The sequence below is a fragment of the Cebus imitator genome, unplaced genomic scaffold, assembly GCF_001604975.1.
Source record: "Cebus imitator isolate Cc_AM_T3 unplaced genomic scaffold, Cebus_imitator-1.0 Scaffold38, whole genome shotgun sequence".
Taxonomy (NCBI): domain Eukaryota; kingdom Metazoa; phylum Chordata; class Mammalia; order Primates; family Cebidae; genus Cebus; species Cebus imitator.
Window position 1 is genome coordinate 4973802 of NW_016107353.1, and position 17598 is coordinate 4991399.

The window sequence follows — 17598 nt, forward strand, 5'->3', positions numbered from 1 at the left end:
CTGTGTTACTCAGCCTGTTTCTCTGTTTTCACATTAGAGAATGTCCTAGGAGGTAACGCGCTGCCTCCCTAGTTATTTCCCCACCCTCGCGCTGGCCTTGGACAGACCTTCCAGGAGAAGGCCCACGGTGCCGGGAAGGGACCGGGTTTCAATCCCGGAACGCCACTGCACCTGCAGCTCGACTTGGCAGCACTCAAGCGCGCGGATACTCCGGTTAGACCAACTCTGGCTGGGGCGGCTAGGCCAGCGATCTTTATCCTGCGATACTCGGGCACCCCTCCCCCTCCCGTTCCCACCCAGTCTGTGTTGACGTAGCAAGAAGATATTTACGTTTCCAGAAGGCCGGTCATCGCAGGCCCCACCCAGCAGTGGAGAGAGTGAGTCTCAGCGGGGATTGCCGGAGAGCTCCTTCTCCCTCCCAGTGCTGTCGTCCCCTAGTCCAGGGCTCCCAGGGGCAGGGGACGCCGGGGCCTCTGATCTCAACAAACCCCTGCTCCACCCGTCTTCGTTGTTCCACCCTTGGTGATACGGAGCCCCGGCCCGGGCCCCGCCCACAGCGCTCATTTAACTGGTATTGCGGAGCCGCGAGGCGCCGCCGCCGCTCACTGCAACTGGCTCGCGCCGCTGGGTGTTGCTGCGAAGTGGTGGAGTCTCCTGTCCTGACCCCGCGCGCCATGACTGTCGCGCAGCCGAGCGCGCCCGCGGCGCTGCGCCTCCTCGGCGGGCTGCCGGGGCTGCTGCTGCTGCTGTGCCTGCCGGGCGTGCGGGGTGAGTGGGGACCCGGGGCCGGCGGCCGGGGAAGCCCCTGGGCTGGGTGGGCGGTCCAGGTCGGTCTCCGAAACACACACAGGGCCCGGGGACCTGGCAGGTGAGGAGCGTGGCCCGCGGTCGTGGTTCCGCCGTCCTGTACCTTTAAGGCTCTCACCGCTCACCAGCGATTGGAGCTCGTGCTGTGTCGGCCCCCAGCTGACTTGGCTTTAGGGGTCGGCGTGGAGGGTTAAACCGTCCACGGCTGGGTTTCCGGAGCCGCCTAAGCTGGGAAAATCGAAAGGGAGGGCCCAACGACAGTGTATCCTTGACCCCCCGAAAAAGCTGGTCTCAAAGGGTGGGAGGCCAGACCGCCGACCGCTCCCCACTCTCGACACGGAGTCCAGCCGCGGGCAGCACACGGTGCTGTAAACTTGCGGTCACCTTCAGGCGTGGCATTTCAAGGGGCCTTGTCTTAAAAACAGCAGCTGTGAGGACACTTGATAGTCATTCCCTTCAGTTCTGCTTTTGCCTCCGTAGGTGACTGTGGCCTTCCCCCAGAGGTACCTAATGCCCAGCCAGTTTTGGGAGGCCTTACGAGCTTTCCCCAGGGCGCCACAGTGACGTACGAATGTAATGAAACCTATGCAAAAATTCCTGGCTCGAAGGACTCTGTGATCTGCGGTCAGGACGATCAATGGACAGATATTGAAGAGTTCTGCAATCGTAAGTTCTTCATCCTTTTAGAAAAGTTATGAGAATGGAATGTATCTCATATTTATTTTTATATATCTTTGGAGTGACCAGCAATTGATCGTTTTCTAGCGTTTTTAAACCCCAGGTTTACCTTGTTGGCACGTCACACTCCAGCTAATTGAAGGCATTCTCCTCCCTGAGTAGGTCCTGCTGCTTCATTAAGAGTTTTTCTTCCTAACACTGTACCTGTTGAACGAACTAGTAGAGAAACAGTAGTAAACAATAGGTATTGTTTAGGGAGTAAATATATAAAATATATTTGGCAATTGCCTTGAGACACAGCATAAGTGATCTGTTTTCTTAAATATCATTTTGTAAAGTAGGACTTGCCAAATAGAGCCCAGTGGTGGCATTTTTAAAACCTCTCAATATTTATTTCAAAATCTACTTGTACATATTTATAGGGTAAGTGTGATATTTTGACACATGCATACGATGTGTCATGATCAGTCACGGTAACTGGGATAGCCAGCACCTCAAACACTGAGCGTTTGTGTGGAGAATATTCCAAATCTTCTCTTCTTGCTACTTTGAAAACATATGTGTATATACATAAATTGGGATATATATATATAGGGACGTATGTATATATAAATTGGGATACAGATATGTGGACTGATTGATTGATTGTTAAAAATAAATAAAAGGCCCAGCGAAGTTTTGGGGCTAACACAGTAACTGTGTTTGATATTAAGATATCTAGTAGATCAAGATTTCTTGTTTTAGGTGAATATACATTCAGTCATCCACACCTCATGTGCCCTTTGGTTTCATAAAATACATATTGGCATTATTTTGGAGGAAAAAAATCTGTTATTTACATAGCCCTGTATTAGCTTTGAGATATATGGGTAAAGATAGTCAATAACCCGACTTTGAACAACTTAGATCAATGGAAGCTACAGTAAATACAGAAATTGCCACAAATACTCAGAAGCAACGCATAAAATAGGCTTTAACTTTCTATTATTATCCACGATAGAGGCAGTAGGATCAAGTACATAGTCTTTGCACACGTATCATGGTTTAGAATTGATAACTCTTCCCCATATTATTACTTTATCCAATCCTTAAACAACCTCATGAGGTAAGTTGGGGCTCTTATCCTCATTTTATAGTGGAGGAGACAGGTCCTAGTAGTTAAATAACTTCCTCAAGAGCAGCAGCTTTTATACCAAAACCGAGGTGTAAACTCGGGCCTTCTGACTGCAAATCCAATGACCCTTCCACTTGACCATGCCTCTCTAGATTCACATTTGCCCAGCTGTTTACAGATGTAAATACTCTACGTATGCAGTTGACTCATCTGATCCTCGACCCCAGGGCTTATGGGAATTAAATGAGTTTAAGTGTAAAACATTTAGAAGTGTTCGATCAATATTAGCTGCTATTGCTGTTGTTGTGCAGGACATTAGTCCAGGGGTCTGGAAATGCCCTATCCCTGTACTATATGGTGCTGTGTAGTTCTTTAGGGCAGGATAAAGAAATCAACATTTATAGAATGTCAGAGAACTTAAATATTATTATTACTTTTTTAAAGTGGGGATAGTGATATCTGTGTGCCAGCTCTACTTCCTAAACCTCTGGTAACTAGGAAATCAAGTATACATGTGAATACATCTGATAGATTGCAAGTGCCATGGTGATATTAATATAGTTAAATACCAAATATGTACAAAGCAGTAAGGAAGGGTGATTTAGCGTCCAATTAATTAAACATAGATTATAAAACAAAATACTACTTTTTTTGTTATTGCTTTTGTTAATACTTTCAGGTAGCTGCAGTGCACCACCCAGACTAAGTTTTGCAGCCCTCAGACCGCCTTATGTCAGTCAGAATTATTTTCCAGTTGGTACTGTTATAGAATATGACTGCCGTCCAGGTTACAGAAGAGTCCCTTTTCTACCAAGAAACGTAACTTGCCTTCAGAATTTAACATGGTCCACAGCACCTGAATTTTGTAAAAGTAAGTAAAATTTTTAAAAAGCGTTTCCAACCATCTGGTGTTTGGGGGAAATGGTATTCCTTCCTTCGTTCATGCTAGAACTCTGTATGTATATACTATTTATTATTTAGGATATTTCTTGATAGGACCATGAGTGTTAATTTATTTTGAATTAGACAAACTATTTATGTGGTAGGAATACTTATTCACTAGAAAATTTCATACTTAATTAGTTGGAGGTTACCTAAAATAAAACACATATATATTCTAAATATGTTGCTTTTTCAAAACTTATTATAAAGTGAAATTCAAATTAAAGAAGACTAATGGTCGGGCATGGTGGCTCATGCCTGTAATCCCAGCACTTTGGGAAGGCAAGGAAAGTGGACGACTTGAGATCCGGGGATTGAGACCAGCCTGGCCAACGTGATGAAACCCTGACTACTAAAGATACAAAAATTAGCTGGGTGTGGTGGTGCACACCTGTCATCCCAGCTTCTTGGGAGGCTGAGGTAGGGGAATCCCTTGAACCCAGGAGGCAGAGGTTGCAGTGAGCTAAAATTATGTCACCACACCCCAGCCTGAGCAACAGAGTGAAGCTCCATCTGAAAAATAATAATAATTTAAAAAAGAAGTTTAAGGGTGAGAAATATCAATGGTTCAGATGATGATATTTGATAATTTTTTCAAATTTTTCCCCAGTTTTATTGAAGTATAATTGACAAATTTTAGTTGTACAACATGATGTTTTGATATATGTCCACATTGTGAAATGATTAACACAGTCAAGTGAATTAATATATCCACCACCTCACATAGTTACCTTCTTTGTTTGTATGCCTGATAATTTAATTTAAAAAATCTATTTGTATTCTATTCTAGAGCAATCGTGCCGTAATCCTGGAGAACTACTAAATGGTCACATTGACATACCAGATGGCATATTATTTGGTGCTTCCATCACCTTCTCATGTAACCCAGGGTAAGTTTGGGCATATTAAAACCCTGTATTTAGGAAATGAGAAAACAAATTAGGATTTAAGATGAGATTGTTAGTTTCATGACTGGTATTCATAGCTAGTAGCAATTAAAACAATCCCTCTCCTCAAAGACCCTTCATCATGAGCTCCTCACAGTTACGTTTAGTAAAATGGGGCAAGAAAGGAAGATTTCTTATACCACCAAATTCTCTGATTTCTGATTTCAGTCCATATGTGATTCAGTAAAAAAATTTAAATGTGATTAATAAAAAATTTGAGATGACGTTACTTGCAGAAATAATTCTTCAAATGTTAAATACTAAACCAGTCTTTAATTGACCTAAATAATGAATTTGCTTATGAGTTTATCTATATGCAAACAAGCTGTTACAAAATAGCATGAGTTAAAGACATTCCTAGTGTGAAAATATTCTAAACTAAGTTCTTTGATAAGTTCTCTATATAGGAAAAAGGAACTCACTCATTGAGTACCATCGGTGTCTCAGACACTGTTGAAAACTTTATATTTATTTTTTTGTGTCACATCTGTAAATTATTCTATTTTACTGTGTGTCCCTATTCTTTATAAAATAAAAAGATCAATATCACTTGTCTCCTATATGAAACACAGGTGTTGGTTAGGTCACGAACATAAAATCTGGGAAGTACTTTGAACTCTTTAAATATAAGTATATTCTATGAAGCCTATGTTTAGAACTCAGAAGTATAAAATGTTCAATCATCTATGTCATTTAAAAATGTTTTAAAACACTTCGTGTATTCTAACACATTCTCCATGCACATAAAAAATGTGCATGTCTTACCCGTTTTTACTCTTTGGATGTCACCTTTTTAAACTTAATTTTTTTTTCCTTTAAACTACTGTGTGGACTTTTATCACCTACTGTTTTATCTTCACCTACTGCTATAGTCAATATTTTAAGATAATAACCTGGAGAATTTGAGGAAAGTCAAATATGTGTGAATGTAACAAACTATTTCTCTTCCCCTGTTGCTTCAGGTACAAATTATATGGCGAGACTACTAGTCTTTGTCTTGTCTCAGGCAACTCTGTTCAGTGGAGTGACCCATTGCCAGAGTGCAGAGGTAAGATTTTAAAAAATATAAGCACTCAGGTGAGTGCTCAATGATAAATTAATTTTTGCCCATTAAGAATTAGCACAGTGTGTATTTGTAGCCAACCCACCTTTCAATATATGAGTGCTTTGCTCATTTTAAGACCTTTTCTAGTGATGCTTCTCAATTTATTAGCTGTGAAGATAAACCATCAAGTTTTATGAGTCCCAGTTCCTGAACTATAGAATGAGGATTAAAAACAAACTTAGGGTTTGTATTGGACTTGGTCATTTGTTGTCTAACCATTACTTCTAAAGTCAAGTATGATAGGTAAAAGATTTCCACCCTACAATTTTCTGTAAGAAAGTACTGTCAATCAGAGGGTCTATGAGACTTGATCACATATCCTAAAACAAGTGGCAGTGGAAATAAGATTCCTGCCTCCATTCTTTTACTCTATTAATGTTTCATGCATATTTTATCCAGAGCAATCTGAAACACAGATGTGACTTGTCTATTTCCTCCTTAGAGCTTATTCATATCTTCCATCACTTACAAAGCCCAAACTCCTTAGTATAGTGTACAAGGCAGCCATGGTCTACCTACTGCTTGACGCTCAGGTCTTGCCCTCATGTTTTATGCTTTATACGTGCAAACTGCTTGTGGTTTCCATATACCCTTTTTTCCTTTTCTTTCTTTTTTTTAAAATTGAGACACGGTCTCACTCTGTTGCCCAGGCTGAAGTGCAGTGGTTGCAGCCTCAACCTACTCAGCACAAGTGATCCTCCCACCTCAGCCTCCCTTGTAGCTGGGACTACAGGTGCACACCACCATGCCCAGCTAATTTGTTTGTGTGTGTGTGTTATTTTTTTTTTCCATAGACAGAGCTTCCTCGTGTTGCCCAGGCTGGTCTTAAACTCCTGGGCTCAAGCAGTCTACCCACCTTGGCCTCCCAAAGTGCTGGGATTACAGGTGTGAACCACCATAGCTGGCTGCCTGTCTCTACTTAGCTATATTTTCCTTACTAATAATTAGTTCTCTAGCCCATCAGGAAGATTTCCAGGCTGGCTACTTCTATGATAACCCTTGCATTTTGTATTGAAATTATCTCTGAATCTCTTTTCCTACTAGCTTTTAAGACATAGGAGCTATATATCTTGTTCAGCTTTGCACTTCCAATTACAGAAAAATGCCTTGCTTGTGTTAGGTGCTCAGAAAATGTTTGAACTGAACCGATGGTACATGTGTCCCTGCACACCCTAAGTTACTGTAAATCAGAACAGCTTGTTCTTGCTGCTTGTTTTGATCCAAGACCTAAAGTGATTGATTTATAAATGTGCTGGCTATTCTCTGTGTTCTTAAGTATGTTTGATGTAACATAATTTGACATATACACATATTTAATTGCCTTCATTCTTTAAAAAACAAACAAACAAACAAAAAAAACTTCATGCCTCTAGAGCATGTGGAACTCTTGAATTTTTTTCTCAGGGCAGCTGCCACAGAGTGGTCCCTTTTTACAGTATAACTAAAAAAAAAAAAAACTCTGTTGTATTTATTTTATAAGTTTAGCTGCTCAGTAAGATTATTTTGAATTAAAGCCTCTGTGAGTCAATATGTGCTAAAATTTTTTTCTTTAGAAATCAAAATGTAATCCTCACATTTAAGATACTTGCTCTATCCAAAATGGTCTGTACTTAGTTCTTAAGCATGCTGCTTGAATTTTCAGCTCCTTGCATTTGCTATCATTTCCCTCTTAGAGTGAAGAGCAATGCTCTCTTCTCTGTTCTTTCTTAAAATAATGCTACCTATTAGGTTTAAACTCAAGTTCTATTTCCCTGCCAAAGTCTTCTCTGACTACACTGCTTTTATCACTAAACCCCTGCAGCATTTACTTTTCCTAGCATCATTTTGGTATGTTCAAATCTTATAATTTTTCTTTTACATACATGTTCTGAATCTTAGTATTTCTGTGAATTGGTCTCAGGGTTAGCATTTGTCTTCTACGCCATTTGCATTCAAAGTTCCAATATACTACCAGTTACTTAATAGGCATTTATAAGCATCTCTTGTTGATAATGCTGAATTTAGAAAAATTATATTTTGACTTTTTAAAAATATAATCTTTAACTTGTTTTCACCTTATTTGTAAAAATACTAGTTTTATTTATTTAAAAGATGTTTGAATTGTTTTTTAAGAAATTTATTGTCCAACACCACCAAGAATTGACAATGGAATAATTGAAGGGGAACGTGACCATTATGTACACACACAGTCTGTAACATATTTATGTAATAGAGGATTCACTATGATTGGACACAACTCTATTTATTGTACTGTGAATGGTGAAGAAGGAGAATGGAGTGGCCCACCACCTGTATGCAAAGGTAATCAGTTTGGATAATTGCTTTATTGCTACCCTTAGGTATATATGTGGGTTGCAGACATTCTATGAACTCCCTAAGAAAAAACTGTAAAATGTTTACATCTGCATACTTGTGTTTTTCTGTGGGACACAATTTTTTTTTTTTTTTAATTTTACTTTAGGTTCTGGAGTACATGTGCAAGTCATGCAGGGTTGTTGCATAGGTGCTTACATAACCAGGTGGTTTGCTGCCTCTATGCCCCCTTCATCTATATCAGGCATTTCTCCCCATGTTATCCCTCCCCACCCCCTGCCGTCCCTCCCCTAACCCCCTCCCAACTGCCCCCTGTATGTGATGCTCCTCTCCCTGAGTCCATGTGTTCTCATTGTTCAACACCCACCTATGAGTGAGAACATGCAGTGTTTGGTTTTCTGTTCTTGGGGACACAGTTTTTCTAAAGCTTCTCAGAAAGGTCTTTGGCTGGTATACACACACTGACACACACACATGTATATATGATGTGTATATATAAAATGGGCCTCATAATTTTGGTGAATTTGCTTAAATTTGCTGTTTTATACCATTTGCTTTCAGTAAGTTAATATAGGTGCTTTGTTTATACAAAGAGCATATGAAGTGGTTTATTAAATTGAAGGGAGAATCTTAGATTGAACTGAGGGTTCTAGATAGTGATCATACTTGTTGCAACAACTGAGAAACTCTTGCCATCTGTTAACTTCACTGAATTAACATTCAATTATATTCTGCCTCCAAAATTTCTATTATTATCCATTCTCTTTCATCCTTCTAGTCTTTCAGTGTCTTTTTATACCCAGATAGTACTCTCAGAATCCTTAGAACTGGTCTTTAAATATATTTTAAAAGAAATATTTAGAAGATTAGTGACGCTGTACTAACTATTTATTGCCTAGTATCAGTCGGAGGCATTTGTTTAAGTAGTGGTGAATGCCAGCATGACTGAAGCCTTTGAGTATTTACTTTTATAATTATAATTGAAATTTTATTAGTATGAATTTTAGAAATTCCTTATTAAAATAGTTTTTTATTATAAGTGTCATATATAGACATAATGACAATATTAAAGCCATGGAGATGAGTACAAAATGAGAAGTGAGAGTCTCTATCACTAGTCCTGCTCTGAGAGGTAACCATTTTTTATAAATTCTTGTGCTTTATTTTAGAATATAAATAAACATACAAATATTTTTTATTTGTCACGTAAATAGTGTGGGCATTCATTCATCTAACCACTCCTCTATTGATGGCAATTTAGGTTTTTTGTTCTGGTTTTCTTTTATGAGCTATTATTGCAAATGATGCCATAATATTCTTGTACATCTCTCACTCCACATGTATGCAAGTACATTTGTACAATAAATTCCTTGCAGTATAATTGTAACAAAGATATGTGAATTACATTTTTCATAGCTGTAACATTGCTTTTTAAAAGACTGTACCTATTAGTCTCCCACTAATATTACATCATTATGCTGTTTGCACCTTTAATGATAATAATTGTTATGGAGATTTGACAGTGTAGGCAGTAAAACCTTTATTATTTGAATTCATTTAATTATGATGAAGTTTGGTGTGTGTGCTTTTAAAATTTGGCCATTTGATCCAGTTCATATTGATTTTTTCTATTTTTTTAAATGATCGTTAATTGGAGCTTAAAAACTGTATGGAAGTACCCAAGTAGGTCGTGGCAGGCTAATGCTTCCATTAAAACAACTATAATATCTGAATATATTACCAAAAAATTATATTTTTAAAGGCGTAAGATACAGCTGTGGAAGCAACAAGTTCTGAATGAACTAAAATTCCTGGGGGCAGAGGGGTGAAGGCAACCCATTCTGAAGTAAGCCAGTTTTCTCTAGGGACATTTGCTGATTCTGAACCTGGACTAAGGATCCACTCTGACCCAGACAAAAGACTACTTACAGGAAAGAGAAACCAGCAAAGCTTTAATGGTTGTGGAAGGATAGGGTAATGCACTGCAAATTGAAGTCCTCAAATGCAAAACCAATTTTTCCTAAAGGCCATTTGCTAATTTGGGGGGCTGCATATGAGGCTGGGAAGCTTGACCCAAAGCTTCTAAAGTATAAAATGATATCTCTCAGAACTTGATGGTATTTGGATAGCATATACCTATCAGAGGAACAGACTTTTATATAGCATACCACAGGTCTCCCTGTTAGCACATTGGTGCTTATTTTGAAACTGTAAAGGGGAAGGACATTAGAAGGCTGGACTGGGGAAACTCTGAAGGATAGACCTGAATCTCCTGCCATCTTCCAAGGGTGAAATAATAAAGATCCACAAGGCTTTCAGTCAGAAGCCCAGAAGGGCTACTCTCAAGGAATGGAGGCAAGAGCAGAGGTAGATAGAGTCTTACTGAAACTGGAACCCAGTTCAATTCCTACTAGGTTAAAGATATGATTACCTCAATGCAGTCTGCTTATCAGGAAGGCATATCATATCATCTGGATGTTTTATTATATAATGTTTGACATACAATAAAAAGACTGTTAGATATGGAAGGAAGAAAGAAAATATGGCCAAATCAAGAGAAAACAAAACCAAATAAAGAATATCCAGATAATTGAGTTCGCAAATGAGGACTTTAAAATAACTAATTAACATGTTTAAGATGATAAAAGAAAAGAGAACTTCAATAGAGAATTGGAATCTGATATTCTACAACTGGAAAAGATCTGAAATTAAGAACACAATAGGTAGGTTTAGCGGTGATTCAGACAGAGCAGGAAACAGTGTTAGGAACTGGAAGACAGATCAGTTAAAAATACCTACCTAAACTGATTCACAAAGAGAAAAAGGAGTGTGAAATATAGATAAAAATTTGAGACATGTTAAACTGTTTTAACACATGTTAGAAAAAGGAGAGAGAAAGTGAGAGACAAAAAGGAAGAGGTGAAGAGTAGAGAAATAGGAGCAGAAGAAATATTTTAAATGATACTTACTCAGAATTTTCCAAAATTGATAAAATACATTAGCCAACATGTTCAAGAAGGTCTCTGACTAAGCTGAATAAAAAGAAAACCACTTTAAGGCACCTCATAGCAAAAACAAACAAAAAAATCTTCAAAGAAGCAACAGTAAAACTGATCACTGACTTCTCAGCAAAAAATGATGCAAGCCAAGACAATAAGAAAAAAATCTTTAAAATACTGTAAGAAAATTACTGCTCACCCAGAATTCTACACCCAATTAATATGTCATTCAAAACTGAATGCAAAAGAAGGATGTATTCAGACAAAAACCAAGAAAACTTTGCATTAGCAGACCAAACATGCACAGAATGAAAAACTAAAGGAAATTCTTCAAGTAGAATGAAAGTAATTCCAGATAAAACATGAAAATACAAGAGGAAATGAACACTGACAAGGGTAAATGAATACTGAGTTTACAAACAGTGAATGTAATGTCCTGTGGGGTCTGAATTATACATAGAATACAAATGCATAATAACAATAATGCAAAAGGCAGAAAGAGGGAAATTCATTTAAAAGTTACACTGTTCTAGCAGTACTGAAAAAGTGGTAAAAGTGATAGTTTGCATGATTGACTTATAGTCTAATAAATATTGTGATCTCTAGGATTGCTACAAATGAATGACAGAAGAATGCATAAATACATAACCTACTAAAAGAATGATAATGGATATTTCAAAAGAGAACAAGAGAGAGAGAAGCAGAAAGGAACACAAAATAGATGGGTGAAATAGAAAACTAATAAGGTGGTTGATATAAACCCATGTATGTCAGTAATTACATTAAGGGTAATTTGACCAAGATTGTCAGACTAGATTTTAAAAGGAACCTAGTTATTTACTATTTACAAGAGATACAATTTAATAACAAGAACACAGAATAGTTGAAAGTAAAGGATGGAAAAATATGCCATGCAAACATTAACCCTTCAAAATAAGCTGACATAGTTACATTAAGATCAATGTATATTTTAAGATGAAACAGCTCATAATGACAAGGAGGCCAACTCAACAGTAATATATCACAATCCAGAATCTATATGTACTAGATAAAATAGCTTCAATCTATATGTAGCAAAAATGGACAGAAGAACAGATAAATACACACTCACAGTTGGAGAATTCCACACCTGTCTCAATAGCTAATAGGACGAGCAGCCAAAAATCAGTGAGACTAAAGAAGATCTGAGCAACAATTAAACATAGATGCATATAAGAGCATTGAACCTCATTAGGACCAGTGGCCAGTATTTTTTTTCAAGTACACATGGGATATTTAGCAAAATTGACCATATGTGGGGCTCTACGCTACAATACATTGCAAAAGATTGAAGTTACTCAGAGCATACCTCCTAGTCACGGTGCAATTAAACTAGATATCAGTAATGAAAAGATAACTAATAAATTAATTTCTAGGAAATTTAAACTCTAAGGTAGTATATAAATTCTCTGGGTCAAAACTGAGAACTAACTTGATAGAACAAAGAATAATTTTTGTATAGGAGGGCCTTAGAATGAAAGGTTCATACAAAAACTTATCCTAATAATAATTATCATTGTTTGAGTGCCTGCTAAATGCTGTGTTACCTGCTAGGCATTTTACCTGTGTTACCTGCTAGGCATTTTACCTGTGTTACCTGCTGTGTTACCTGCTAGGCATTTTACCTGCTAGGCATTTTACCTGCTAGGATTTATCCCTTACAGCAGCCTGTGAGATAGGTAAGGAGGCAGAAAAAACAACCAACACCCTCTGAGTTCCTAGGGCATCCCGTTTGTGATGGGGCTGTCAACAGTCATCCTGGATGTTGTAATCTCTTGTTTTAGGGATAGACACTATGAAATAGCTTACTCAGTTATTTCCCTTAATTCTTATAATTATGCAGTCTGTTCAGCTTCTATCCTCATTTTGCAGATGAGGAAACTATAGCTTAGAGGGGTTAGTCACTAGTATGTGGTGAAATCAGGCATCGGCACTACTCAATACTGCCTCAACAGGGACTTTGTATAAGCAACCCAATGGCAGATTGACTCTGAAGACCTAAAAAGTTGCCCTGCTGTTAGATTTGTGCTTTTCAGAATATGTTTTTAGGAAAGTTTCATCAGACTTGTTATCTAGTCTGAAATCTAAAGAGGAACTAATGTATGGAAAGCTGCTAACCATCACAAGAGAAGTAAAAGAAGTTGTTTTTATTCAGACTCAAGCATTACTTTAAAAAAGAAGTGCAACAAAGCAAGTTATCATGATCATTAAGGTTTCCTAAAAGCGATGGAGAAGATAGCCTCGCTGTGATTGTCTCTGTTGGCCTAGTGACTACATCCTGTTGTGCTTTAGTATTAGCCAGCCACAAAAGATAACTTGGGAGAGAAAGTAGAGACGTGCCACAGAATAAGATCAGGAGTGACTCTAAGTTTGATTTATTTCACAAGAAGCAGCTTAGGCACCTCAGCATAATTTGTCACTAAGTCTGCTTTAGTCACTCGTAGGTATAATTTATATCAAAGCAAAGCAATTTAGCATTTCAACTCCTTGAGAAATATACAATAAGACTTGGTTTCCTGAAAGTCATACCTAGGTGTTTGTGGGAAGAGAGAGAGGATAGCTACAGAGCAAGTAATGGCTAACAATCTTAACGTGGCCAGCAGTATTCAGCTAACTTTTTTTTTTTTTTTTTGAGACGGAGTTTCACTCATGTTACCCAGGCTGGAGTGCAATGGCGCGATCTTGGCTCACCGCAACCTCCGCCTCCTGGGTTCAGGCAATTCTCCTGCCTCAGCCTCCTGAGTGGCTGGGATTATAGGCACGCACCACCATGCCCAGCTAATTTTTTGTATTTTTAGTAGAGATGGGGTTTCACCGTGTTGACTAGGATGGTCTCGATCTCTTGACCTCGTGATCCACCCGCCTTTGCCTCCCAAAGTGCTGGGATTACAGGCTTGAGCCACCGCGCCCGGCCTCAGCTAACTTATTTCTTAACCTTTTCCTTCACAGGAAAATCTGTAACTTCCATGGCCCCACCAACAGTTCAGAAATCTACCACAGTAAATGTTCCAACTACAAAAGCTTCATCAACTTCTCAGAAAACTTCAGCTTCTCAGAAAACTTCAACTTTTCAGAAAACTACCACAGCAAATACTCAAGGTACAGAAACTCCATCAGTTCTTCAAAAACACACCACAGTAAATGTTTCCACTATAAGAACCCCACCAACTCAGAAACTCACCACAGTAAATGTCTCAGCCACAGTAGCCACACCAGCACTTCAGAAACCCACCACAATAAATGTTCCAGCTACAGGATTTTCATCAGTATCTCAAAAACGTACCACAGTAAATGTTCCAGGTACAGGAATCTCATCGACACCTCAAAGACACACCACAGTACATGTTTCAGCTACAGGAGTCCCACCAATTCCTCAAAAACCCAGCAGAGCAAATGATTCAGCCACCAAAGCCCCAGCAGCAGCTCAGACATCTCTCATATCAAAAACCTTATCTACAAGGACCCCTCCTGCAGCTCACAATCCCATAATGACAAATGCCTCTGCTATGCAGACCACACTAACAGACCAAAGATTGACCACAGCAAAAGCTCCATTTACGCAGAGTCTTCCAGCAACACAAAAGTCTTCTAATGTATATTCCCCAGTGTCTAATGGTCTCAAGAGTACACAAAGATTCTCTTCTGCTCATATTACAGCAACACAGAGTACATCTGTTTCTAGGACAACCAAGCCTTCTCATGAAACAACCCCAAGTAAAGGAAGTGGAACCAGTTCAGGTCAGTTGACACTGTTCAGGATCTAATGTGCTATGGCGGAAATATGAACTTGACCAAGACTGCAGGATTAAATGGTCTCTAATTTATTATAGACAGGGTTTTTCATACTAATACTTTTTACTTTCTTTGGGGGTGGACTTGGATTGTACTAGGGCAAATTTTTAAAAAAAGAAACATTTACAATAATAGAGAAAAAGACTGTGGCCCCATTAAAAAATGTTAGATTAAGATTGGCAAAGAAATACTGTTTTCTGTAGTAGCTTTAGGGAGTCATCGAATACTTCAAGACTTCTTCAAAGAACCAAATATGTGCTGTCTTTAAGGTTGAGTCCTGGGTCTAGTTCATTTATAGAGTCCCGTCCCTCAAAGCATGCTAAGGAATCTTTCCAGATTCCCTACAGTTGCAGATTTGGTAAAGCATCTCAATAGTGTCATCTAAGTAATTGCAAATACAGAGATTCTTTCAAATAGTTTGTATTATTACAAGGCTCTGTAAATGATAGCTTCCCAGTGGCACCAAATAATTGTGTTGTATCTATAGTTTTACCCCTTATGACTATATTTTCAAAATGATTTTATATATTTCATAACTGTTACCTTGAAGCCTATTTTGCCAACACCTGGATATTTTTAAGAATTACATCATGGATGTTATTGTTAAAGTTCCCTAATACATTTCCCCAGCCCATTTTTCTCCCTCTGAGGCAATGACTGCCCTGAAGCCAATGTGCTTACTTCCTGTCTGTTTTCATTTTTATACTCCATGTATGCATCCGTAAGTAGTACATAATATTGTTTCATATTTTAAAAATAATTTACAGACACTGTATATGTTTCATTATCTAACTTTTAGCACTCAGCACTGGTTTCGTGGCTTATATTGATTGATTTAGATTCAGTTCACTAATTTTAATTCTTTATGGGGATTTTTACTTTAAAATTTTATGACATCTCTTGGTCTAAAATTCCTAGGTTGAATACATCCAGTTTTTAATAGGGTAAGACAAAGAGAAATCAGCATCACTTATAAATTTGTTATAGAACTAAGTTTATTGACATATTTCCTTCTGTAAAAAATGTAAGATAATTTAACAAATTTAAACTGAACCAAATGAGTCCATTATAATAATAAAAATATCAATGCTTGGGATCAAAATTTACTCTTAGATACAATTAATATACTCTTTCAGGGCACAATATAATATGCCATATTTGACTCTTATTGAAAAAAAAATTGTAGCGACCACTTACTGAATAATGACATGTTCCATTCATCTTCTATTTGATGCCACTCATCCATACCACAGCCTTGCAAAGTATCTTTAGTTTCATTTTTTAGATGAGGAATTAGAGGCTTAGAGATTAATTCATACAGTTTATATACAGTTTCATCGTGCATTTTTTTGGCTGAGTATATTGCCTGTTCTAAACAGTACTCTGAGTAAATGTGTTCACCTCACTTAGGAGAGCAGCTTATTTATTGTTACAAATATGCTTGTATGAAAGTAAATTTATTTTTGCAATGCTTCACCCATAGTCACTCAAATATATAAATAATAAGGTGATATGACAGTTCTGAGTTTTGATATGGTCTGTTGAAAGGGACTTAGGCTTCTTATGGTTTCTTGATAGTAGGATTGGGTCAGCAATTATTTACTGTTTAAGTTTTCAAACCTGTTTCTTGCCCTCAAGTCTTAAAACCAAATTTAAATGGTGTTTGTTTTGGTGTTCAGTAACTCTTTATCATAGTTTATATTTACAGTGTTGATTCTGTTGAACAGATATAATAATGTTTATATTATACTCGGTTAAGTTGATAATATGTAACTGTTTTCATAAATTTAGAATTATGGAAATTTGAGTTGCTTTTAAGTTTTCAAGCATAGTTTATTGATAGTATATGAAATTGCTAGCAAATCAATGACTTTAACAAATTTTTTATTTTTAATCCTTTTTTTTCCTTCATCTGTAGGTACTATCATGCTTCTATCTGGTAAGTTTGGTTCTCAGGCAGTTAAAATAAATTATTTTCACTGTGAGATATACAATCCATATTCCTGGAATATAATATTGTCTTCTTGTTTTTAAAAAATTTATCCTGCAATTTATTTTTAAACTTTTTAGTATGGAAAACTTTAAACATCACTCAAGTAGGGAAAATAGTACAGTGAATCCTCTTATACTCACTCCGTTTCAGTAATTTTCAACTCATGGATACCCACTTACCCCACACTCCCTGGATCATTTGGAAGATAATACCAGACATAGTATCATTTTCTTCATAAACATTTTACTAAGTAACCTTTATAAAAACATAAGCACATAGCATACCTAAAAAATCCAGTAATTCCTTAATATCAGCAAATATTTACTCAGTATCCAAACTTCCCTGATTATCGTAAAATTTTTAAATTGATACATAATGTTTTATGTGTTTATGGGGTACATTTGATATTTTGTTACATGCATGGACTGTGTGATTCTCAAGTCATTATTTGCGGTATTCATCATCTTGAGTTTTATTTCTGTGTGTTGGTAACATTTTAGGTCCTTTCTTCTAGTGACTATGAAAAATGTATACTATTGCGAACTATACTCACCCTACTCTGCTATTGAATATTGGAACGTAAATCTTCTATCTAACTGTATGCTTATACTCATTGGCCAAAGTCTCTTTATCCTCCCTCCTACTCACACACTTTTCCAGCCTCTGGTATATAACATTCTACTCTCTACCTCCATGAGAACTTTTTTAGGTCTCACACGTGAGGAAGAGCATGCGATATTCATCTTTCTTGCTTGGCTTATTTCGTTGAATATAATGGCCTCTAGTTCCATTCATGTTGCTGCAAATGACAAGATTTTATTCTTTTTATGGTTGTATGTATTCTAGTCTATATATGTGCTAGATTTTTT

General features: G+C 37.5%; 1 protein-coding gene across 4 annotated transcripts in view; it reads left to right on the forward strand.

Moving 5' to 3' along the window:
• Positions 1–420: 420 nt before the first annotated feature.
• CD55 (CD55 molecule (Cromer blood group)) overlaps positions 421–17598 on the forward strand; it is a 31252-nt gene continuing 14074 nt past the window's right edge. For 2 of the 4 annotated variants that reach the window (XR_001824203.2, XM_017525519.2), the window contains exons 1-9: positions 535–768; positions 1288–1473; positions 3279–3470; positions 4332–4431; positions 5451–5536; positions 7706–7894; positions 13894–14043; positions 14602–14682; positions 16655–16675. Coding sequence is in view for 2 of the 4 variants with exons in the window: in XM_017525519.2 (XP_017381008.1) it covers positions 675–768; positions 1288–1473; positions 3279–3470; positions 4332–4431; positions 5451–5536; positions 7706–7894; positions 13894–14043; positions 14602–14682; positions 16655–16675 (1099 nt within the window). In the remaining 2 variants the exon portion in view is untranslated. Of the gene's footprint in view, positions 769–1287; positions 1474–3278; positions 3471–4331; positions 4432–5450; positions 5537–7705; positions 7895–13893; positions 14044–14601; positions 14683–16654; positions 16676–17598 lie in introns of all 4 variants that reach the window. The other 2 variants (XR_001824205.2, XM_017525521.2) reach the window with 1 other exon arrangement.